This window comes from Vanellus vanellus (assembly GCF_965231255.1).
Source record: "Vanellus vanellus genome assembly, chromosome: 4".
Taxonomy (NCBI): domain Eukaryota; kingdom Metazoa; phylum Chordata; class Aves; order Charadriiformes; family Charadriidae; genus Vanellus; species Vanellus vanellus.
Window position 1 is genome coordinate 29144805 of NC_138909.1, and position 18834 is coordinate 29163638.

The window sequence follows — 18834 nt, forward strand, 5'->3', positions numbered from 1 at the left end:
ACATCACCTGCAAGGCTTTTTTTGCAGGAAATCAGCAGGATTTTCTTATGGTGTACATTGTAAAATATCAGCAGAGTTGTTTTATGAGAGAAAAGCATGCAAGACAGTTTCAAATTAGATCATAACAAAAGTAGGATAAGGCAAAAGAATCTGGGTTTTGTTCCCTTTATTACATTTCAGTTTATTACATGCTGATCTTCTGCCTGGATCCAGCTGACTCTGTCTAGTGTCATTTAGGTGTCTGTGCCATGCTCCCCTGGACTCCTGGTTGCACGGGGACCCGAGGCTGGTCCTTCGTGGGGCCAGGGTGTGCCTGGCACAACTCGCGCGCTTGGGCTTTGAGCCTCACTTCTGATCTGTTCATGTTTCATCCATTTCCATTCTCCATAAGAGGAGAAGCTCTTAGCTTATATGTCTGTAGCTTTTCAAGATCCCCTTAAAATCATTGCAAGGAGGAGTTTCCATCTAGCCGCTTGGCAGGGCCGTCAGTTTAGTGCTGCCAGTGCTTTTGAAGTCCTACTGATGTCCTGTTATCCGAACTGGAAATTGCTTCCTTTTGATGCTTTGCAGCAGGGCTTTTTACCTCATCTTAGCAGGTGATTTGCTGCTTGCTTACAGCATTGAAGTTGGGAGCAGAGAACAAACAGGCAGGGAGCTTGAGTGGTTCAGAATTTTTCCCCAAATTGCAGGGAGCAGGAAAATGCAAGGCTGTCGTGTTTGGTGGGACCTAAAAATAGCTGTAGTTGACTCCACTGCTCTATGACTTGTTTCCAGGAACATGTTGAGCTAATGAATGTGGAGTATATTTAATACATGTGCAGCATTTCCTACCATCTTTCAAGTTCTCCCACTGCCCTTAAGAGTTTTAAATTCGTCTTTTTTCATCCAGTTGTCTGAAATAAACCTTTAATTTTAATGTGAGCTGATTTAATGTGGGATGAAATTCTGTTTCAGATAAATCTAAACAATTTGACTTCTACAGGTACATCTTCTAGCACTCAAAACAGTTGCATTTAGTAATGAAAAGGTCAATAATCTCGCAAATGTGTTGGGAAAGTAATTTTCCTTTCTTACAGGACTTTGTTGAGGTCATGCATTTTTCCTGAACCTTGAGAATTGCCGTAAAAGCATTGCTTGAGCATTGCCATGACTGATTTTACAACAAGCAACATTTTTCATGCTTAAAATGACTAACCAGTATTAGCATTTAGCAGCTTTTCTGTGTGATATATCAGCTGGTTTACTAGTTCTGTAGCTATGATATCAGTAAGCTGTTAAGTTTTATATGAAGGTACACAGTACTAGGAGCTTCCCATCTGAAAAGGTGGATGCCTGTGAGGAAGACTCAGAAGGGGCTAATTAGCACCTTCTGTGACACATATTTTACCAGCCAATGCATTTCTTGAAGCTTGAAGGCTTTAGACTAATATAGAAGAAGAAAGTCCTTTCAGGAAAAAGGATCTGCAGTACACGCTGAGGAGATTTAAACAAGCAGCTCTGTTTGTAAACCGCTGTAAGAGCCCGTCTGATGATGTCATTTCTGCCTCTGATGAAACATTCCTACATTTCTCTTTGCTGCTAGACAACCAGTTTTGTGTTCTCGAGAAGTCAGGTCATCATTAACATCTCAGTATCCATGCTTTCCTGGAGAAACAGTGCAGTTTTCTTTTATGCAGGGTCTTGGATCTTTGATGAGGCACTGATGTCAGTTGTTTGGCCACTAACCAAATTGGTTTGGGCTTTTCAGTCTGCTGTTGCTAATGCATTTACAACTTGCATCTTATGTCTTTTGTTAAGTATTTCACACATGCAAGTGGCAGTGATTCAGTGATTGAATTTTAATATGCACATTTTCCAAAACATAACCTAAAATAAAATAGTAAATAATGTTAAAGCAAGACAGTTGTAAAAAATGTGCTTTTTAAGGACATATTATGGGTTTTCATGGCCTCTGACATTTGATGCTTGCCTTTTGTCTCAGTACAGTAATCTTAACGGAGTTTCTTTTATAAGCCTAAATTTTGCATTTTAATATGCATTTGTTAGCCTTACATTTTGGCTCTTAATAAAAGTCTGAGATACATTCCCCACGTCACAGTTTTACTGAGGTAACAAGACCTTTCCTTCTTGACTCTTACTCCCTTTGTAGTAAGAAATTTGATTGATCGAGCATAGCATGTAGAGGCAAGGTGACAACTTTCCCCCTGTGTGGGCTCAAGGAATGATGTTTATATTGCTGTGGGACTCCAGAAAGACATTATGCTGCTGAGGACAGTCACTTAGATGTCATGATTTTGCTCTGCTATGTAAATAGGTTTGTGTTTATACTACAGAGCCTAACCCTTTTAGTTGTAAAACAAATATGAGATAGGAAACAATGTTTTTCAGAAGATTTCAAATCCAGAAGTGTCATTAGTGTCTATACTGACTCCTGAAATGAGGAGAAAAATTGAGCTTCAGCAAGAAGAAAAAAAAAAAAGCTGAGCAGATTTTCTTCAGTGTGAACGAGGGTATTCAGGGCAGATAGTTAGCTGCGCTGGTACTGTAGAAGACTTATCAAAGGGAACCTTAATGCAGCTGTGCTTGAGTAATGTAGTCCAGAAGAGATTGGTCTGTGTTTTGGGAAAGCAGTTCAGCTGTGCAGCTGCTGAAGAGGATTGAACTGAGCTGTCAGGCACTGGCCCGGGTACCTGCACTCTGAACTGTCTGACATGGGGATGTAACACCATACCTTTCTGCTGCCTTTGTATGAGGTGCAAGGTGGTGGGTTGTCAGGTCCACATAACTGATTCCTTCAGCCTAGGTGAGGAACGTTGTGACCCACCATAAGGTAATAAATACAGCATGAAGCCAAAAAGGTCGAGGACATAGCTGAGACCAGCTGTGCTTTTATTCTTCCTGGGTAGTGTGACTAAAGGGAAAAGAGCACATTTACTATAAATGCAGCATTATTCTCAAAAGTAGTCATTTAATTTTATAGCACAAACAAAACTGTGTTGCTTCCTTCTTCTCTTTCTCCTTCCCTCCAAATATAACAATTTCATTTAGCCTTACCACATCAAGACTAGTTGACAAGAAACAACTGGCATATTTGCAGTCATTTTAAACTGTAGAGATTTTTTCACTGCTGTCCCTAGAGGCCTAAAATGCTGTTTCTTTGCCTCTTAAAATCCTATTAGTCTTACTTGCTCTGTCAATATGAGGGTTATCATGTTTCTGTTCCTCTCATTAAGTCACAAGCTGTCTTGATTTTTTTTTAATTTCCAGCCTAGTCACTTCTTATGTAAAAACAAATCCTGCTCCCTCTAGTTTGAGTTTGAATGATTATAGCAAACAGGTTTTGACCTACATAGGTAAAGTCAAGTATTACCAAAGCTTTGCTTTCACGTATTATTTCAAAGGTGAAAAGGAATATCAGGACTAACCAAGTAAGGTGTATTTTGCATTTGCAGACTCTCTGAAATAATAAGTGCTCATCTAATAGATATTATGGTGCATTTCATGTAGTAACAGTTTTACTAAATGAATCTTGTAATTTTCTTTTTGTTGATCTGTTATTAGGATCCATACTACAGATTTAATGACGTGATGTACAGATGGATTTCACTGGATAACTGGACTTACAGCAGGACATTCAAAACTCCTTTTGATGTCAGGTATGTAGTAAAGATGTGTCTAAAATAGTTCTGTGCCATCTTTTATGCAGAATTGCTAGTTAACACATTAGCTCAAAATCTGCTTAATACTTTCGTATCTAATAAAACAAATTATGCAAAAATGTGCAGCCACAAAGCTGTTGCTGAAGAACACTTCAGTGGTTGCTTTTTCCTATTGCTTTTAATTGTTAAGAATTACTTATGAATTGCCAACTTAGGAAGGATAATACTTGGGCTAACTGGAAACTAGCCCATCTGATATCTGGTGGGTATGTGAACATGCTGTGTTGCAGACTTGAGCCACTTCAGCTGTCATCTTAATTTGACTATTTAAAGATAAAATGTAGCCACACCAAGTCAAACATTTTTGGAGGTAGTGGAGACAACTGGTGCTAAAGATAATGGTGACATACATTTTTATATTGTCATTCTCCCCTGTGTTGTTAACTCTAGGTATTTTAACAGTTTTTTATGTGCATGTTATCTTCTGTAGAAAGTGGCAGAAAGTGAATTTGGTTTTCGAGGGAGTAGATACAGTAGCACAGATCCTGATCAACAATATCACTCTTGGGAGAACAGACAACATGTTCAACAGATATGTAAGTAATGTGTTTATTTCTGAAGGTGCTTCTGTAATTTCTTCAAAGCCCTTTTGTGCTGAGCACTTCTAGTGCATTCAAGTACACATAAAAATAAGTCCTTGGATGCAGCAAGTGTTGACCTGAGGAATGCATGTGTAATCAGATAACTGTTAGAAAGAGAAGTGTACTTACCTTTTCAGTGGCAGCAGGGTCAGATCTACAGGTGAATGTGTCTGGTTCTAAATGAGTGGACCCACGCAAGAGGATCAGTTCAGCTAATAATCTAAGTCCTGCTTCTTGGGATCTGTCACAGCTCCAAGAAAACATAAGCTTAAATCTGTTATATTAGCTGTAAATCTGCTTACTAATTGGTATTAGAATGGTTTACATGTGAATACGGAAATGAAAATGCACGTGTTGCAAAGCCTTTGTGTTTCCACTTTTTTTATCTAGGTTTTTTGATTTTTAATATTGGGCTTTTGATAACATTGTCTTGCATTTTTGGGCTTAGCCTGCGTTAGCATGAGAGTACTCATCACGGAATGATCTTGACAGTGGCAAAAACATTCAAACTAATTTTATAGCTTTAAAATAAAAAAAAATATTCTGTGTACTAGCGTAAGGGACAATCCTTACTTTTATCTTAAAAGAATCAAAAAAGGAAAAGTTAAAGGAAGAATGTTAGTGTAATAACTGAATTACAAAGGAAATCTGGTGTCTTCATATCTCGGTGTTTACCATTCTGGCAGGTTTTATTGCAGAGGTACTGGCCTGAGACATGAGAGCTAGATTCTGCCACCTGGGTCTGTGTGACCTGGGACAAATCACTTAGTTTCTCTGTGACTTAGTTTTACCATCTGTAAAATAAGACATTTCGTAGAGCTTTTATGAAATTGTTATTATTTACTGTTTGGAGAGTATCTAAAGGATCACTGGTAGCAGGCTCTGTGGAATTGGGAAGTGTATTATTATTTTGCCCTTATTTCTGCAACTTCATTCTGTCTCAGATTGTGACAGTTCATGAAACGGCCTTCACTGTAAAACCAGAGTGAACTGTATTAGATTGAGTCCAGGATTACTGTGACCCAGACTTGTGCTTTGTTCACCTGTTCCACATGACAACTATGTCTGCAGGAAGGACTCTGTGAAGGCTCTATATGTGGGGTGCTATTTGCTTTGTAATTTTCTGCTGTATGCTACAGACGTAAGTGATGCTAGCTGGACCTCTTACAAGTTGGAAAAAATTGCCAAGACTTGGCTTGTCACAAAATGAAGGCTGTGAAGTAGAAATGGATATTAGCCATTGGAACCATATTATCTTGATAGTGCAGGGTAATTCTGAAACCGAACATTTATCCTTCTATCCAGCCATACTGAAGGGGGTTTTGTAAGCCAGTGAGGAAGCCCCCAAATGCTTTATTTGGTGCTGGCGTAGAATGTATATCTACATTTTGGGGATGAGAGTGCAGGTGGCATGAAATACAGCTCTGCAGCATTCACGCAAAAGGCAGCTCAGTGCTTTGCCATAGATAAGCTAGCAGCACAGTGTGAGTTGGAAGGACTCCTGTGTAGACCAGCTTTCTGAGTTCGAACAAGGTGTCTTTCTAAAGATGCAGATGAGTTCTGAGTGAGGACGGAGGGTAAATATTCTCTTGCTGTCCTATCCTTCAGACTCTTCTGTGTGCAAATGGAGTGCTTCAGCCTGTGATGGGGGCTCAGTATGTGGAAAGTGGTTTGCCCAGAAACATCTCCTTGTATCTGGAATATTACTGTGTATTTTCTTTTTTCAGCTTAAGAAGTAGCTTTTACTTTCCTTCAGAACCAGAGCCTGTTGAGACTGTAGTTCAAATGCCTTTGAATAATATATGTATGGTATTAAAATCCCAATGTAACAGCGATTATAAAGCTCATAAATAAATGTCAGTGCTGTAATGATTTTGTTCTGTTTTCTTGACCTAGAGCTTTGATATTACCAGCGTGATCAAGGAGGTCAATTTTGTTGAAGTCCGTTTCTTATCAGCCATTTCATACGCAGCAGAGCGGAGCAGATGTCACAAAGCATACAGCATCCCCCCAGCGTGCCCTCCACCTGTGCAGAAAGGAGAGTGCCATGCTAATTTCATCAGAAAGGTAGGGGCAGAATTGTCTGTCCCTGGCTTCAGGCTTGGAAAGAGGAATGCACCACGTGCTGCCCTTACAGATGTATTCTGAAACCTGCAATGTCATTTTATAAGTAGGGCATATTTTTCATTGCAGTTTACTTCTCCTGTCCCCCACAGAAACCTGTAATCTAGCATGTCGATAATATAAGAGGCATAAGAAGGCCAGACTTCATACCTAGGTGATAAGAATGTTTAAAAGGCTGTTTGCATCAAGGAGTCAGCACAGAGACTTGCTGCTAAGAGGGCAGAATGGCATTGGGAAATACATAATCATTACATTTTGATCTACTGGGTGGGTTTAGCAATGTATGCTGACAATAGAGTTCACTGTTGCAAATACCAATGTATATTGCCAAGGCTGTAAAAATCTCAGCCAAGCAGCTTTGTGAGTGTTTGCTGCTGCTCATGTGCTGTGCTATTTATACTGGGCAGCTCTGGCACGTCCCGAGAAGTGTTATCTAACAGAGGACCTGTTCTCATCTTATTACAGTGTTGTGAAGTTGACTTACAAGTACATATTCAGTGAAAACAACAATGTAATGTACAATGAATGAAGCTCAGAAACTCTGATTTAAGACATGGCTTCATTGCTGTTAAAACTTACTCAAGGCAAACTATCATTTGAGTTGCATCTCATGTATAGCTTTGCTGCAGCTAGAGACAATGGCTAAGTGATCTTATTTTGGAATTTCTGTCTTTGGGTGTTTTTGCATGTTTGTCTCCACTTAAATGCCTTTCTTGTTAATAATTTTCAATCTTTTCAACAAAGTCCTTTTAGACCCTCCTAAAAAAAATGGCTGGAATCCTGTTAATCTAAACCTGGACGTGATTTCCTTTAAAATTTGTTAATGGAAAGATGATCTCCACTTTGTCCTGGGAAGATCCTTCAGGATTAAGATGTTGTCTTTATTACTACTTGCTGCTACTTTTATTTTCACTACATTTTAGAAAGTTGATTAATTCTTCTGAGTCCACTGTGTTTCTTAGAAATCAGTGCAGGGAGGAGCTTTGAAGGAAGAAGGCACTTAAACAGCTGTAGACCTATTTATAGAGCAAAAATGGCCAGGAATGACTTTATGCTTTACTGAACTACACTTTTAAATTTGTAAGAAAATACCTTAGTGCTTTTCCTCAAAGGAGTTGTTTAACTGTACTCGGAAGCTGCTCCAGACATTTCCAGAAACATTTTTAGTTCCAAGTATACGCAACAACAGCAGCAATGTCACATTTAAAAGTAAACATACGAGGACATTGCTAAAGTAAGCTGGCTGCTTACCATCTTAAAGTAATGGAGAGCTGTTTACACATTTGAGGTTCACTATTAAGTGCAGTAAATGCGTCTAAATCTTAATAGGAATTTGTGGCAAAAGGCAAGCCTTTCACTGGTAATGTACTTCAGAGGTACAAGCAATACTATTTCTGATAGTGGTCTCTGCAATATTATTAGTGAAGCCTGACAATCTGTCAGTGATTCATTTGTTTATTGTTCATAACAGGAAAATTACTTCCAATCTGACATGTCTTCTAAGAATGTGTTGTCCCTGTTTTTACACTTGAAATAGGTACAGTGCTTGCTTCCTGGAAGGCTCTTTGGCAATTTGATAGGCAGGCAGGCTGACTCCAGCGATGCAAGGGATAGGCCAGACTTGTGCAATGTGGTTTGCCAAAATTAGTATGCCTCGGCTGTAAGTTATTAGTCTCTAAATTTAGAACTGTAGGTCACTGTACAAGACTTTAAGGAGATCTATTGTATTTGCTTTGGGGGCTGGGGCTGTGTGAAGCTTGGAGGGCAGCTGAATAGATGTCTTCAAGGGATTTGTTAACTAGAAGTCTGACCAGGTTTGAAAATGTCTAAATAGAAAGCATTGTAGGTACTTCTCTGCCTGACTGGCATTTTATAATTCTGACAGTTATTCTGATGTTAGAACCAGGGCTAAGCTATTTCTCAACCATGTTTTTCTTCCCTTTGTTTTTGTATGAGAACCATAAAAAGGGGAGAAACAGCGAACATGACTGAACTACAAAATGCACCAGACATACGCACCTCTTTCCTTGTACTAATCTGTGGTGTTACAACAAAAAATAAGGGATAAAGTATTTCAGATATACGCATGATTTTTAATTTGATATTGTTCTTTTAGAATTCTTTAACATTTGTAACCATCAGTTTTCTGCTTACTTTGTCTTTTAGGTATACAATTAAATACTGACATTACAAATTAAGATAATACAGAGCTGAATTGAGAGTAACCTGCTGGCTTGTTTTTTTGATCTTTACTGTTTTTTTTTAAGTGGTGGACTAGGTGGTGTTTTGCTCTCTCACTAATATAAAATTTTGCTATATATGAATGTTTAATACAAAATTGTATTTTTAATATAATATAGGTAGTAGCAGCAGAGTTCTGGTCAAGAAGTAAGAGAAAAAATACTGTAGGTTCTTCTGAGTTTATGGACATGGAAAAAAATCTTCCAGTGCATTGCAATAGTTTATTTCTACAGAGCAAATAATTTTTATTTCTGGCACAGCATCAACATCTGTGTGAAAAAATAGGCAATTGTAAGATAACCGTTCTGTGTTCCAGGAGCAGTGTTCATTTAGTTGGGACTGGGGCCCTTCTTTTCCCACTCAAGGAATCTGGAAGGATGTTAGGATTGAGGCCTATAACCATTATCACCTGATTTATTTTTCTTTGACTTCTGTTTTTGGTAAGTTGTGTTACTACTTTTTATTGCTGTTTCACCTTTGGAATACAAACCGTTTTATTGTTAAGCTCAATTAACTGCCAGTTTAGGAAAGGTTCTATTGTTTTGTTATGATAGTGTGTAGTACTTACCACAGCACACCTTTTTAGGTTTTGAAACTTCAGTACAAGCAATAGTGATTAAAAATGTTAGAATTCAAAATCTTTTTTTTTTTTTTTTAAGATTGCTGAGTAACTGCAGAAATATAGGTAGTATAGCTGAGGTTAGCCCCTGTTCTCCTGTTTCGAAAAATTTCTTTTTTATTGGCATGTGTTTTCACCAAGGCTCCCAATAAATATGTCTCGCTTTTGTCTCACCTCCATTTAAAACAAAGGCAAAGCTGGTATGGGAATTTAGTTTTGTGTTGGGAAGGCAAATACACAGTGAGCAGAGTTTGAAGAGCGCTGAGTTTTCAGGACACAACATGAAGTCTGAGAGAGAAAAGCAGTCCTGCTATGCAAGGATAATCTGTTAAGGCTGCAATTTGAGAGGATAGCCTCCTGCATTCCTGCTACCTAACTTACCAAACAGGTTTCCTCCCTTGACGTGGTCTTTGATTTTCCTCTCCTTTGTCCTGAAGATCATTGCAGCTGAGCAAAAGTAGTTAATTTTCTGTTGAAACTTTCTGTAAACGGTAATATGCCCCATTGTAGACCACCCGCATGCTTTCTTTGACTGCCTGTTGAGCCCAGTCTTCAGAGGAGTAAAGGCTAGCATGTGAGTCCTCTGCACTGGGTTGAATTTCAGCCCTTGGGAGTAGAGTTGTGTATGAATAAAAGAGGAAGACGTCACTCCCTGGCTGCTTTTAAAGCTTCCTGAAATAGCTGCAGGTCTTAGCTAGAATTAACGTGACTGGAATTTCCATGGAAAGCCCCAGCACAGACTCTATGTGCTCTCTAAAATTTAGTTACAGTAAAAATCTTTTCTGGTCCCTCCCTCATTCCCACAACTCCACCTTCTGGTAGGTAAAGTCTTGCTCTCTGCATAAGTGTAAACTTTCATTCAGCAGAGAGTGGTTTGGAACCAGAACCAGAGCTTATTCAAACATAATAACATTTGAAAACTAAAGACTAAATTAACAACTTGAATTTAAGCTGCCTGTGCAGTTATATTGTTTATCAGATTTGGTGTCATAGCCTTTTGACCACTGAGTCTGTAAAAGATTCATTGTTCTTCATTTCTGTGCTTAGACCCCACAGTTCATGCAGTTGAGAGTGGTCTGGAATTTCTGTATGCCCTTGGAGGGAAGGGAAAACACACTGTAATGACTGACCCTTCGGGGTGGGGTGGGTGGTTTCTTAACCCCTTCAACATTTCTGAAAATTGGTCTCCGCTGGGTACTGCTGTGTGTAATATAAACTTGGGAACACATTCATTGCTCTTCATTCTACAGAAGACAGTGAAAATCACACCAGGGCTGGCTGTAATTCTTTGCTTTTGGAGAGAGCTCTCTCTCTCTCCTGGAGAGGAGAGCTAGAATACATACATGAAAAGAGAAAGTAAGTGATTAGTAGTTTGTATATACAAAATGTGTCTAAGTTCTAGTTTTCCTTGTTTTCTGTTTTATTTGCTTTTGCTTAGATGTTCATCTGTAATATTTGAAGTATAGGATCAGCCAGGCTATGTTTTTAGATAGGCAATTTAATTGCTGAAGTTAATGGCAAATTTAGACATTAATCTTGAGTACCTTTGACCCTGGCTTGCCTTATTCAGTAAGTTCTGTGAAGGAAAGGACCGTCTGAGGTAACTGTAGAGAGATCTCAGGGAAGTCATTAACTTGTTTCCTCCACCACACTTTGGTGGCAGAAGGGACATAAAGGTACAGTCCGTCAAGTCTAGACACAGTGGGCCCAATTCATCCCCAGCGTAACTCTATTCATTTTGCCTAGTGACTCTGGGATGAATTCAGCTCATTTTCTGTTAATACTGTTTTTGTTTCATCGACAAAAGTGATTGTACTGCCTTGTGATTACGATCTTTCCCAAAGAGTACCATGTTCATACGAGTGCTGACTAAAAGCAAATATAATGTCTATAGGAGTTGGTGGGAAAAAATCCTCCCTAATGAAGTGACTGGTGTTATGGTCTCTGACTTTTGTACAGAACTCTGAAAACCTCCTGGATAGCTTTCTAATGAAAAAAGGAGAGAGTAATAAAACCTAAATCAAATTGCGGAGTTCTCTTCTGAGATGGCAAATGTAAACACAGATATCAAATGTGCTAAACAAGATTAAACTTGTAGGTCTGGTTCAAACACAGCCTGAAAATTGTTAAATTTAATCTGAGATGTTTTGATTGTTTCTTTGATGAGAGATCATGTTAACTAACAGGTATATAAACACAATTCCTAAATTCCCATTTTTCCTCCCCCTTCACTTAGCAAAGAGTGCTCGGCAGTGGAGTCTTGAAATCGAGTCTATTTTTGATGTAGTCAGCTCCAAGCCAATTGCAGGTCTTGTGACTGTGAACATTCCCAAATTGCAAACGCAGCAAACATTCAGTGTGAAGCTTCAACCTGGAGAAGGCAGCATTGTGCTGCTTGTAAACATCAACAAGGTAAGGAGGTGTGTGTGGAAACCTAGCCAGCTGCAAAATGTTTCCCTTGGTTTCCAATGTGTCTTTCTGCCTCCATGCCAGTTTTAGGCCTCCCTTCCCTTCCTTAACTGTGTTCCTGACTTTAACAACAGTTCTGTACCCCTTACAGGATAGGAGAACAGTTCTCTACCTCTCTAAAAATTGATGTCTGTGGTGCTATGTAGCTCAGTGTCAAAAAGATGAAGCCTTTCCCTTACTGCAAAACCAAAAAATCACATCATCACCAGCCACCATTAAATGAGTTACTTAGGTAGATAACCTTTGGATACCCTGTGTCACTTCACTTAACTGCCAGTAGGTATCTGGTCTCCCATGCTATTATTTACTGGTCTGATTGGAGCTAGAATGTACTACAATATGCATGGCTTCCCCAGGAAAGAAAGGAAGCATTCCTCAAACCTCTCAGTAGATACTCTTTCGGGTAAAAAAAGCAAAAGAGCCCTATAATGAACTTGATGGGCAGGAACGGAGGAAATTTTGTGGAGTAGCACTTCCTTACGTTGGCTTGTAGTCCCTTGGGTACGCAAAACTCAGGAGGAATTTTAGAGAGGTAAAGGATGCTCTAATGAGGAGAGAACTCAACTGAAAAATGATTAATTTGGTATACACCCCTGTGACGAAAGAGGAAAGAATCAGTCTGTTTACCTTCAGAGGGTGTTGGGAAACCATCTGGTGGCAGACAATTCACCAGCATTATTTCACTTCTGTAGAATTTGTTTTGTCTTTTTTTTTTTTTTTTAAACCGATGAGTTTTATCACACAAGTGTAATTAAGAAAAGATATATCAGCTTGAGAGATGAAGAAAATCAGTGTGTCTCTTCTAGTTGACAAACGTGTAGGTGTCTTGAATTAGGCAGTGTGCCCAGTGTGGTAAACAGAAGCATGTACTTTGTCTTGACTTCTTTCTCAGACAGCAGGGCCCTAGTAGAGCTGACTGTGCAGAACGGAACCTGGCAGCGGCAGGCCTGGGCCAGTGGGCAGTGTGGGACCCCTGGCAGGCGCAGCGGCAGCTGTAGCTGATGCTGTTCTCCACTGAAGCCAACAGCGTAACAGGAGCTGCTGCGTGGTTCATAGGGCACAGTTAGATTTGTGGGTGAGCGATGTGCTGTGAGCAGGAATTTGGGGCTTCTGACAATTCTGGCAGTTAATAACATTTGAGGGTCTGCCCTCAAACCTTTGTATGTTTTACTGGCTCTACTGATTTTCTCTGTTGCTGTGTAACTCTGCATTTGTTTCCCCAGTTTGAATACATTATGCGTGTATTCTCAATGTCTTTTGCCAGTTTTTGAGTGGAGAAAAAGCATCTGTTAAAGGCAAGCAGGGTATTTATGTTCTAGTATGCACACTCTGTGAGTTGCATACTTATGTGCTTTGTTTTATTTTGACATGAAAGCATAAAAAGCATGCAAACATATGATTTTTGTTACTGTTGTCATCTGACATGCAAGTTGCACGAGCAATTACAAATATCCAGTTTCATTTAAAACAATCATTAGTCTCTGCTTAGCCTTTTCAGGGATTACATTAAGCAGGCACTGCAGTGTGAAACTTCTAAAAAATTATTTTGGTTTATTTAATTGCCCCACCCCCAACCTCAAAAGAAATCTGTTAGTGGAGTATGACTACAAGTTTGTGAGGAAGCACTTCCTTCAAAGCAGAGGCAACAATGTTTTGTTATTCTTTGTACACAAAAGGCTTTGCTGCATGAATTCACATCAGCTGATTTTATGTGAAGCTCTGCGATGTGTTCTCATGTATCAACGAGCCTAACGGAGCCCGTACTTTGTACGACAGACTTGTGTGGTGCATGTTAAATAGCGAGACCTCACCAGAAATTTATTTCTACTTGAAAGCTTATTGCAGATTATGTTGCGAAGTCAGTAGGTGTTTGAGTGGCGCGTATGACCCGAGATGTGTAGCAGTCTTCCTGCAATTGCCACACAAAGTGCTGTGTTGCTAACATGACAGCATTTTGCTTATCAGCTAATGGTGAGCATGGGGATGACATCATTAGTGGCCAATGAGACACTCCAGCCGTGCCAGGCAGCTGCGAACACTCCCTTGTTGTTGAGGCACACGCTGATTTTGTGCTTCCATTTGTATCTGTGCAACACAGAGATTAGTACTTCTGCACAAGCTGTTATGATAATTCTGTATCGGGGAAGCTGAAATGTTAGTAGACACATTCATGATTGTGTCCAAGTATGGTTACAGCAAAACATATTGTTGGGCAGCTCTCCGGCCTCTTTTTATTTGAAAAGATTGAGGCGCTCCTTACATGACTCTATTCAGCGCTGATCCCTCCATTGTTTGGTTGCATGCATTATTGCTTTCTTTCCATGATTTTTGTGTTGTGCACTCAACTGGCAAATGTTGGCAATAGGATTGAGCAGCAGAAGTAGGCTGCTGGAATGAAGATATAAATATTACTCTGTGACTAGAAAAATGAGAAAAATAAATTTTCCTGTCACACCAGGGGTATTTTTTTTATTTTTGTAAAAATTGTGGAGTACTAATGAAGTGATTATGAAACATAGAGAAAAAGCAGAAAACACTGAAAAGAGACAAAACTTGTAATTTGACTTAAAAGCTTGACATAAGTGAAGCAGTCAGAATGGTCGCATATTTTGAAAGTCACAATTGAAAAGCATCACCTTTGTATATTGAATGTTTTATGTGATAGGTAAAAGAGTCAATGAGAGGAGGGGTATGATACAGAGTCTAGTGAACTATGTCTGCTCCTTACAGATATTTGAGTTTTGGAGGAATATTCTGTCAATGTACCTCAGCTGAGGGGTGGTAGCAGCTAGAGATGCACGTGCATGCGTATGCATGCTCATGGCCTATTGTGGACACAACATGAAGTGATAGCCTGGACTTCAATGGAAGAAATCATACTTCTCTCTGTAAATAATTTTCACCTCAGAGCTGCACCTGGAGAGATCCCAGTTACCATGGCTCAGCTGAGGCACATAAACTCATTAGACTTGTGGTAATTTACTCAAAGATGTCTGACCCTCTAGGTGCATGTTATGCCTCTTTTTATACACATTGCTCTGACTTTCTCTCTTGTACATTCAAGAGTTCTACAGTGGAGGCTTGGTGGCCAAATGGACATGGAAAGCAAACTGGATACAACATGACAACAACTTTCATCATGGAGGCAGGATACCAGATAGAGAAATTTGCAAAGGTAAGCCCTTCAGCTTGGTTACAGCTGCCATTGCACTGCTATGTTTAGGACATCTGCTCTGCATAGCAGGTATTTAGAGCTCTTAAATATTTTGCTGGATTGTAATATGCATGTGAAATAGCTAATGAGAAACAAAAGATTAAAATTGTCCATTAGGAAAAAAGAAATCATACAAATTAGACTGGACTCCTTATGCCATCAACATGTGGAAACAACCAACTAAATTTACACATTTATTAGGTGGTTCTGTTGTGTATTGCTTCACTGAAAACAAATTTGGTCACCCAGCATCTAAACCTGCTATTTGCTGTAATATTTGTTCATGTGAAAGATCCTATGAAAAGCAGTAGCTTCTGGAGTCCTAGTCTTTATAGGGCTAGCCCTTAGTTTGATTATGAAGTCATTATAATAATTCTTCACTATTGTTAGCAATTTAATTTTGAAACAAAAAATCACACCAAATTAACACTGCACATTATGCTTAGAAAAACTAGTTGTAGGAAATATGGTTATAAAGCCTGTTAAAAGGAAAATTCTGTTGTTACTGTGTGAGAACTGCACAATGATAGGAAAACTAATTGATTCCAGTTGGGTAGCTGCATCAGGATATTTCATAGAGCCCTGTGGCTTATGATCGTAGGGACTTCATGGTCTACAAAAGGTCTTCAGAAGCCGCCTCTTTTTTTTTTTTCCCCTTAAAGGGGGAAAAAAGCAAATGCACCACATAGTGGGCATTATAAATTAACCAGCATATGAAGCATTTACAGATTCATAGTGTAAAGTCTAGTCTTCCTTCATGTGTTCTCTGAAGGTCTTCTGACGGACACACACACACCACCACACCCTGCCCCGAGCTGTATGAGTGGAAAAAGGCTCCATATGCAGTTTTTTCACGTTCTAGTGCAATTTGCTCTCATGTCAGCAGGACTGAATAGCAACATTTATATGGCTTAGTAAGAACTTAGAGTAGTTCAGGAGATGCAATAAGGGATAAATGTTCCTGAAAGTTGTTCAGTTGTCCACCTAGTACTGTATTCGGGTGCAATACATTTCCATCCCTCACCTCTCTTTAAAAAAAAAAACCAAAACAAAAAACCAAAAAAAAAAACATAAATAACTTTGGACAGACGAAAACTAAAGGGCAAGAACTGTATATTTGAGAAAACACAGCTTGGTCTTATGTCAGATTCGGCTATCCTTAGCTTGAACTACTCTCTCATTTCTGACATGTTAGAGTAGTTTCCAGAACACTAACTAATCCCTTGGGAAAATATCTGGGTAGCCTCCCAGACTGTACTTGTGGGAGCTCTATAAAGATCTAGCCAGTTGTATGGGGAACTTGTTTGGCTGCTGGAAGTACCTACTCACTCCTGTAGGGAGTAGCAGAAAACCAAAACAGGACAGGGTTGGTTTGCTTTGGTTTTGTTTTTCTATTTGAATACTTTACAGTTTGTTTCTCAGGATAACATTACACAAAGTCATAGCCAGAAGTTATCTCAGAATGAAATTGGTTTTCTTGAGGGGAGGGTCTATCCAGTCCTGTTTGCTATTGATAAGTTGCTTTTCTTCTTGCCATGCCTACATCAAGGTATTCATTACCTCTTTTGTTGCCTCATGAGGCATTTGTTTGCTTTTTGATTCTGTTTCCCCATCTTTCTGTATGCTTATTTCTTCAACACTATAATCAGAGGTTTTTATTTCATGAGGCTGTTTTAGTACTTGGAAGATCTTGACCTCTAGCTGTCTTTCCTTCCTTCCTTCTTTCCCTCTACACCCTCTTCCCTCCCCCCACCCCCTAGGCCTTTTAGCATGACTTCCAGAAGTCTTTCCTTTTGGCTTTGTAGTTTTCACACAGCTTTCATGCTGCGTGCTAATTTGTTAGGTCACTGGGGTGTTCTGTGATCTTATTTCAGCTCTGGGCATCTTCATTCCCATTACTTTTCCTACTGCTAAATCTGGGAATGTCAAATGGGATCCACAGGTCACTTAACTGGGTACACAGCCTTTGTATGTGACTCAAAAACACAGGTATCTGTTTCTTAATTGTGCACAGAACCAGCTGATTGGTCTGTGGTGACTAGAGAGCCTCTTCTGTGTGTTCCAAGACTGTAAGAAATGTTCAGTCCTCATGCAGCAAGGTCTATCAGACAGGTTTCAAGGTGGCCAAGGTCTCAGTAGCCAGAAAGGCACGTAATCAAGTGTGCCAGATGCTAGTTGTCTCCCCCTGCCCTTCTTTTACTGCACAAGGCAGAAGGAAGCTGCTGTAGCAACAGGAAGTGGTGCTGTGTTACCAAGTGCGCCCCTGGGGAGCAATGGAGTCAGAACGCAAAGGCGCTGAACCGTGGAGGCCTGGGAATGTGAGACGGGGCTGAGGAGCTTTTCCTCTTGTTCCTGCTGTATGGGTGGTCCTGGCTGGGTGTTTCAGCCTCTCAGATTGCCTTGGATTTGGCCAGTTGCATCAGTTCCACTTGAGGATGAATAAAGCAGTATCACATTACTTCTGTTAGTAATATAAATACTCCATTACAAATGCACTCTGAGACAGTCCCAACCTGCCTAATGACATCCATTAAGAGGACCTCCCAAATACTTTGGGAGCCCCAACTATAAATCCCATTCCATTTTGTCCCACAAAAAGAGCTACGCTGGAGACTGAGGAGTTTTTCTCCAAGTAATTGAATTCCCTGTAGGAAGGTCAGAACTTTTTTGCTAGTGTAGTACTCATAATGTAGTTTTCTTTTGTAGCCTTCAGTAGTTAGGATAAGCCTAAAAGTTGTATGAAATATTGGTTACTTTTTTAATTCAACGTCTCATGTTAAAATAAATCTGCAAAATTCTAGGAATGGGTGTAAGACTTGTCCTACAGCTAAGTTCATCATGCTGGTCTATATTCAATCAACCCAGTGCACAACGGGATCGCAGTAGAAAAAAGACAGGGCACATATGTCCTCAGCACATATATGTACACAGAGATATTAGACAGGGAGTCCAAAATGTCCTCTCAGTGGTCTGACTTTGTAGGTTTTTTTCTAGCTGGAAGTTTCTTTATTGGTATGGATGCTGAGCCCCACTTGCCACTAATCCACTGTGGCCCCTGGGGCAAAACTGTGAAACACTTCAGGACTTGAGGCAAGACCCATTTTTTTATTCATTCAGTTTCTATGTTTTAGTCATTGCCATGATGCAGAGGGGTTTGGTTTGAGGTCAGTGATCTGTGGCCTCCACTCATGCATCTAGTTTGTCATGTTCATTGTCTCTGTCCAGGTATTTAATTAACAATTGTCCAGTTGACTAAGAAGTACCAAAGAAAGCAAAAACCACAGTGATTTTCTTTGACTTTTCTACCACCATAATTTTCTACCTGTATGATTTTTGATAATCAGACTGTGTTTTTTAAACTTCCGAACAGTGGGATTAGTCATTTCCCATTTGAACTTCAGCCTTGTCTGGTGTGTGAAATAAAGAATTACATTTTATTTTAAAGACAGGTATATCCCTTGCACTTAACTAGGTTAATTTTAGCCAGATTTGCTGACAGACACTTGTCTCAACTCTAGCTTGTGGCAGAGGGAGAACAGGCTGTACTCTACAAGCTGACCTTTTGAAAAGGTATAGCAAATAGTCATCTGAGGGAGAAGTGGTTGCTGTCTTAGGGGTAGTCTAGAAAAAATAAGGTTCCTGCCCTCCTGACTCAAACTTGTTGCTTGGCATGAGTTGGCTGAAATTTGCTATTAGCTTTCCTTCACTTATTTAATTTCCCAATTATCCCCTTATGACAATGAGCAACAGGTAGCAGAAAGAAGGTGTTTTCTTTCTGGCCTAGATAAGTTGAACTGGAACAAGGATGCAGGAGAAAAAGAAGTCTAAAGCTGTCCTGAAAGAGATGTTTTCTGTAACATTTTGCAG

General features: G+C 39.6%; 1 protein-coding gene across 1 annotated transcript in view; it reads left to right on the forward strand.

Moving 5' to 3' along the window:
- The window catches only part of MANBA (mannosidase beta), a gene marked incomplete at its 5' end in the record, with an annotated part of 51516 nt that overhangs the window by 5270 nt on the left and 27412 nt on the right, over nt 1–18834 (forward strand). The window contains 6 exons of the mRNA XM_082483054.1: nt 3562–3656; nt 4150–4255; nt 6197–6367; nt 8982–9105; nt 11521–11696; nt 14818–14928. Of these exons, the coding sequence (XP_082339180.1) occupies nt 3562–3656; nt 4150–4255; nt 6197–6367; nt 8982–9105; nt 11521–11696; nt 14818–14928 (783 nt within the window). The remainder of the gene's footprint in view (nt 1–3561; nt 3657–4149; nt 4256–6196; nt 6368–8981; nt 9106–11520; nt 11697–14817; nt 14929–18834) is intronic.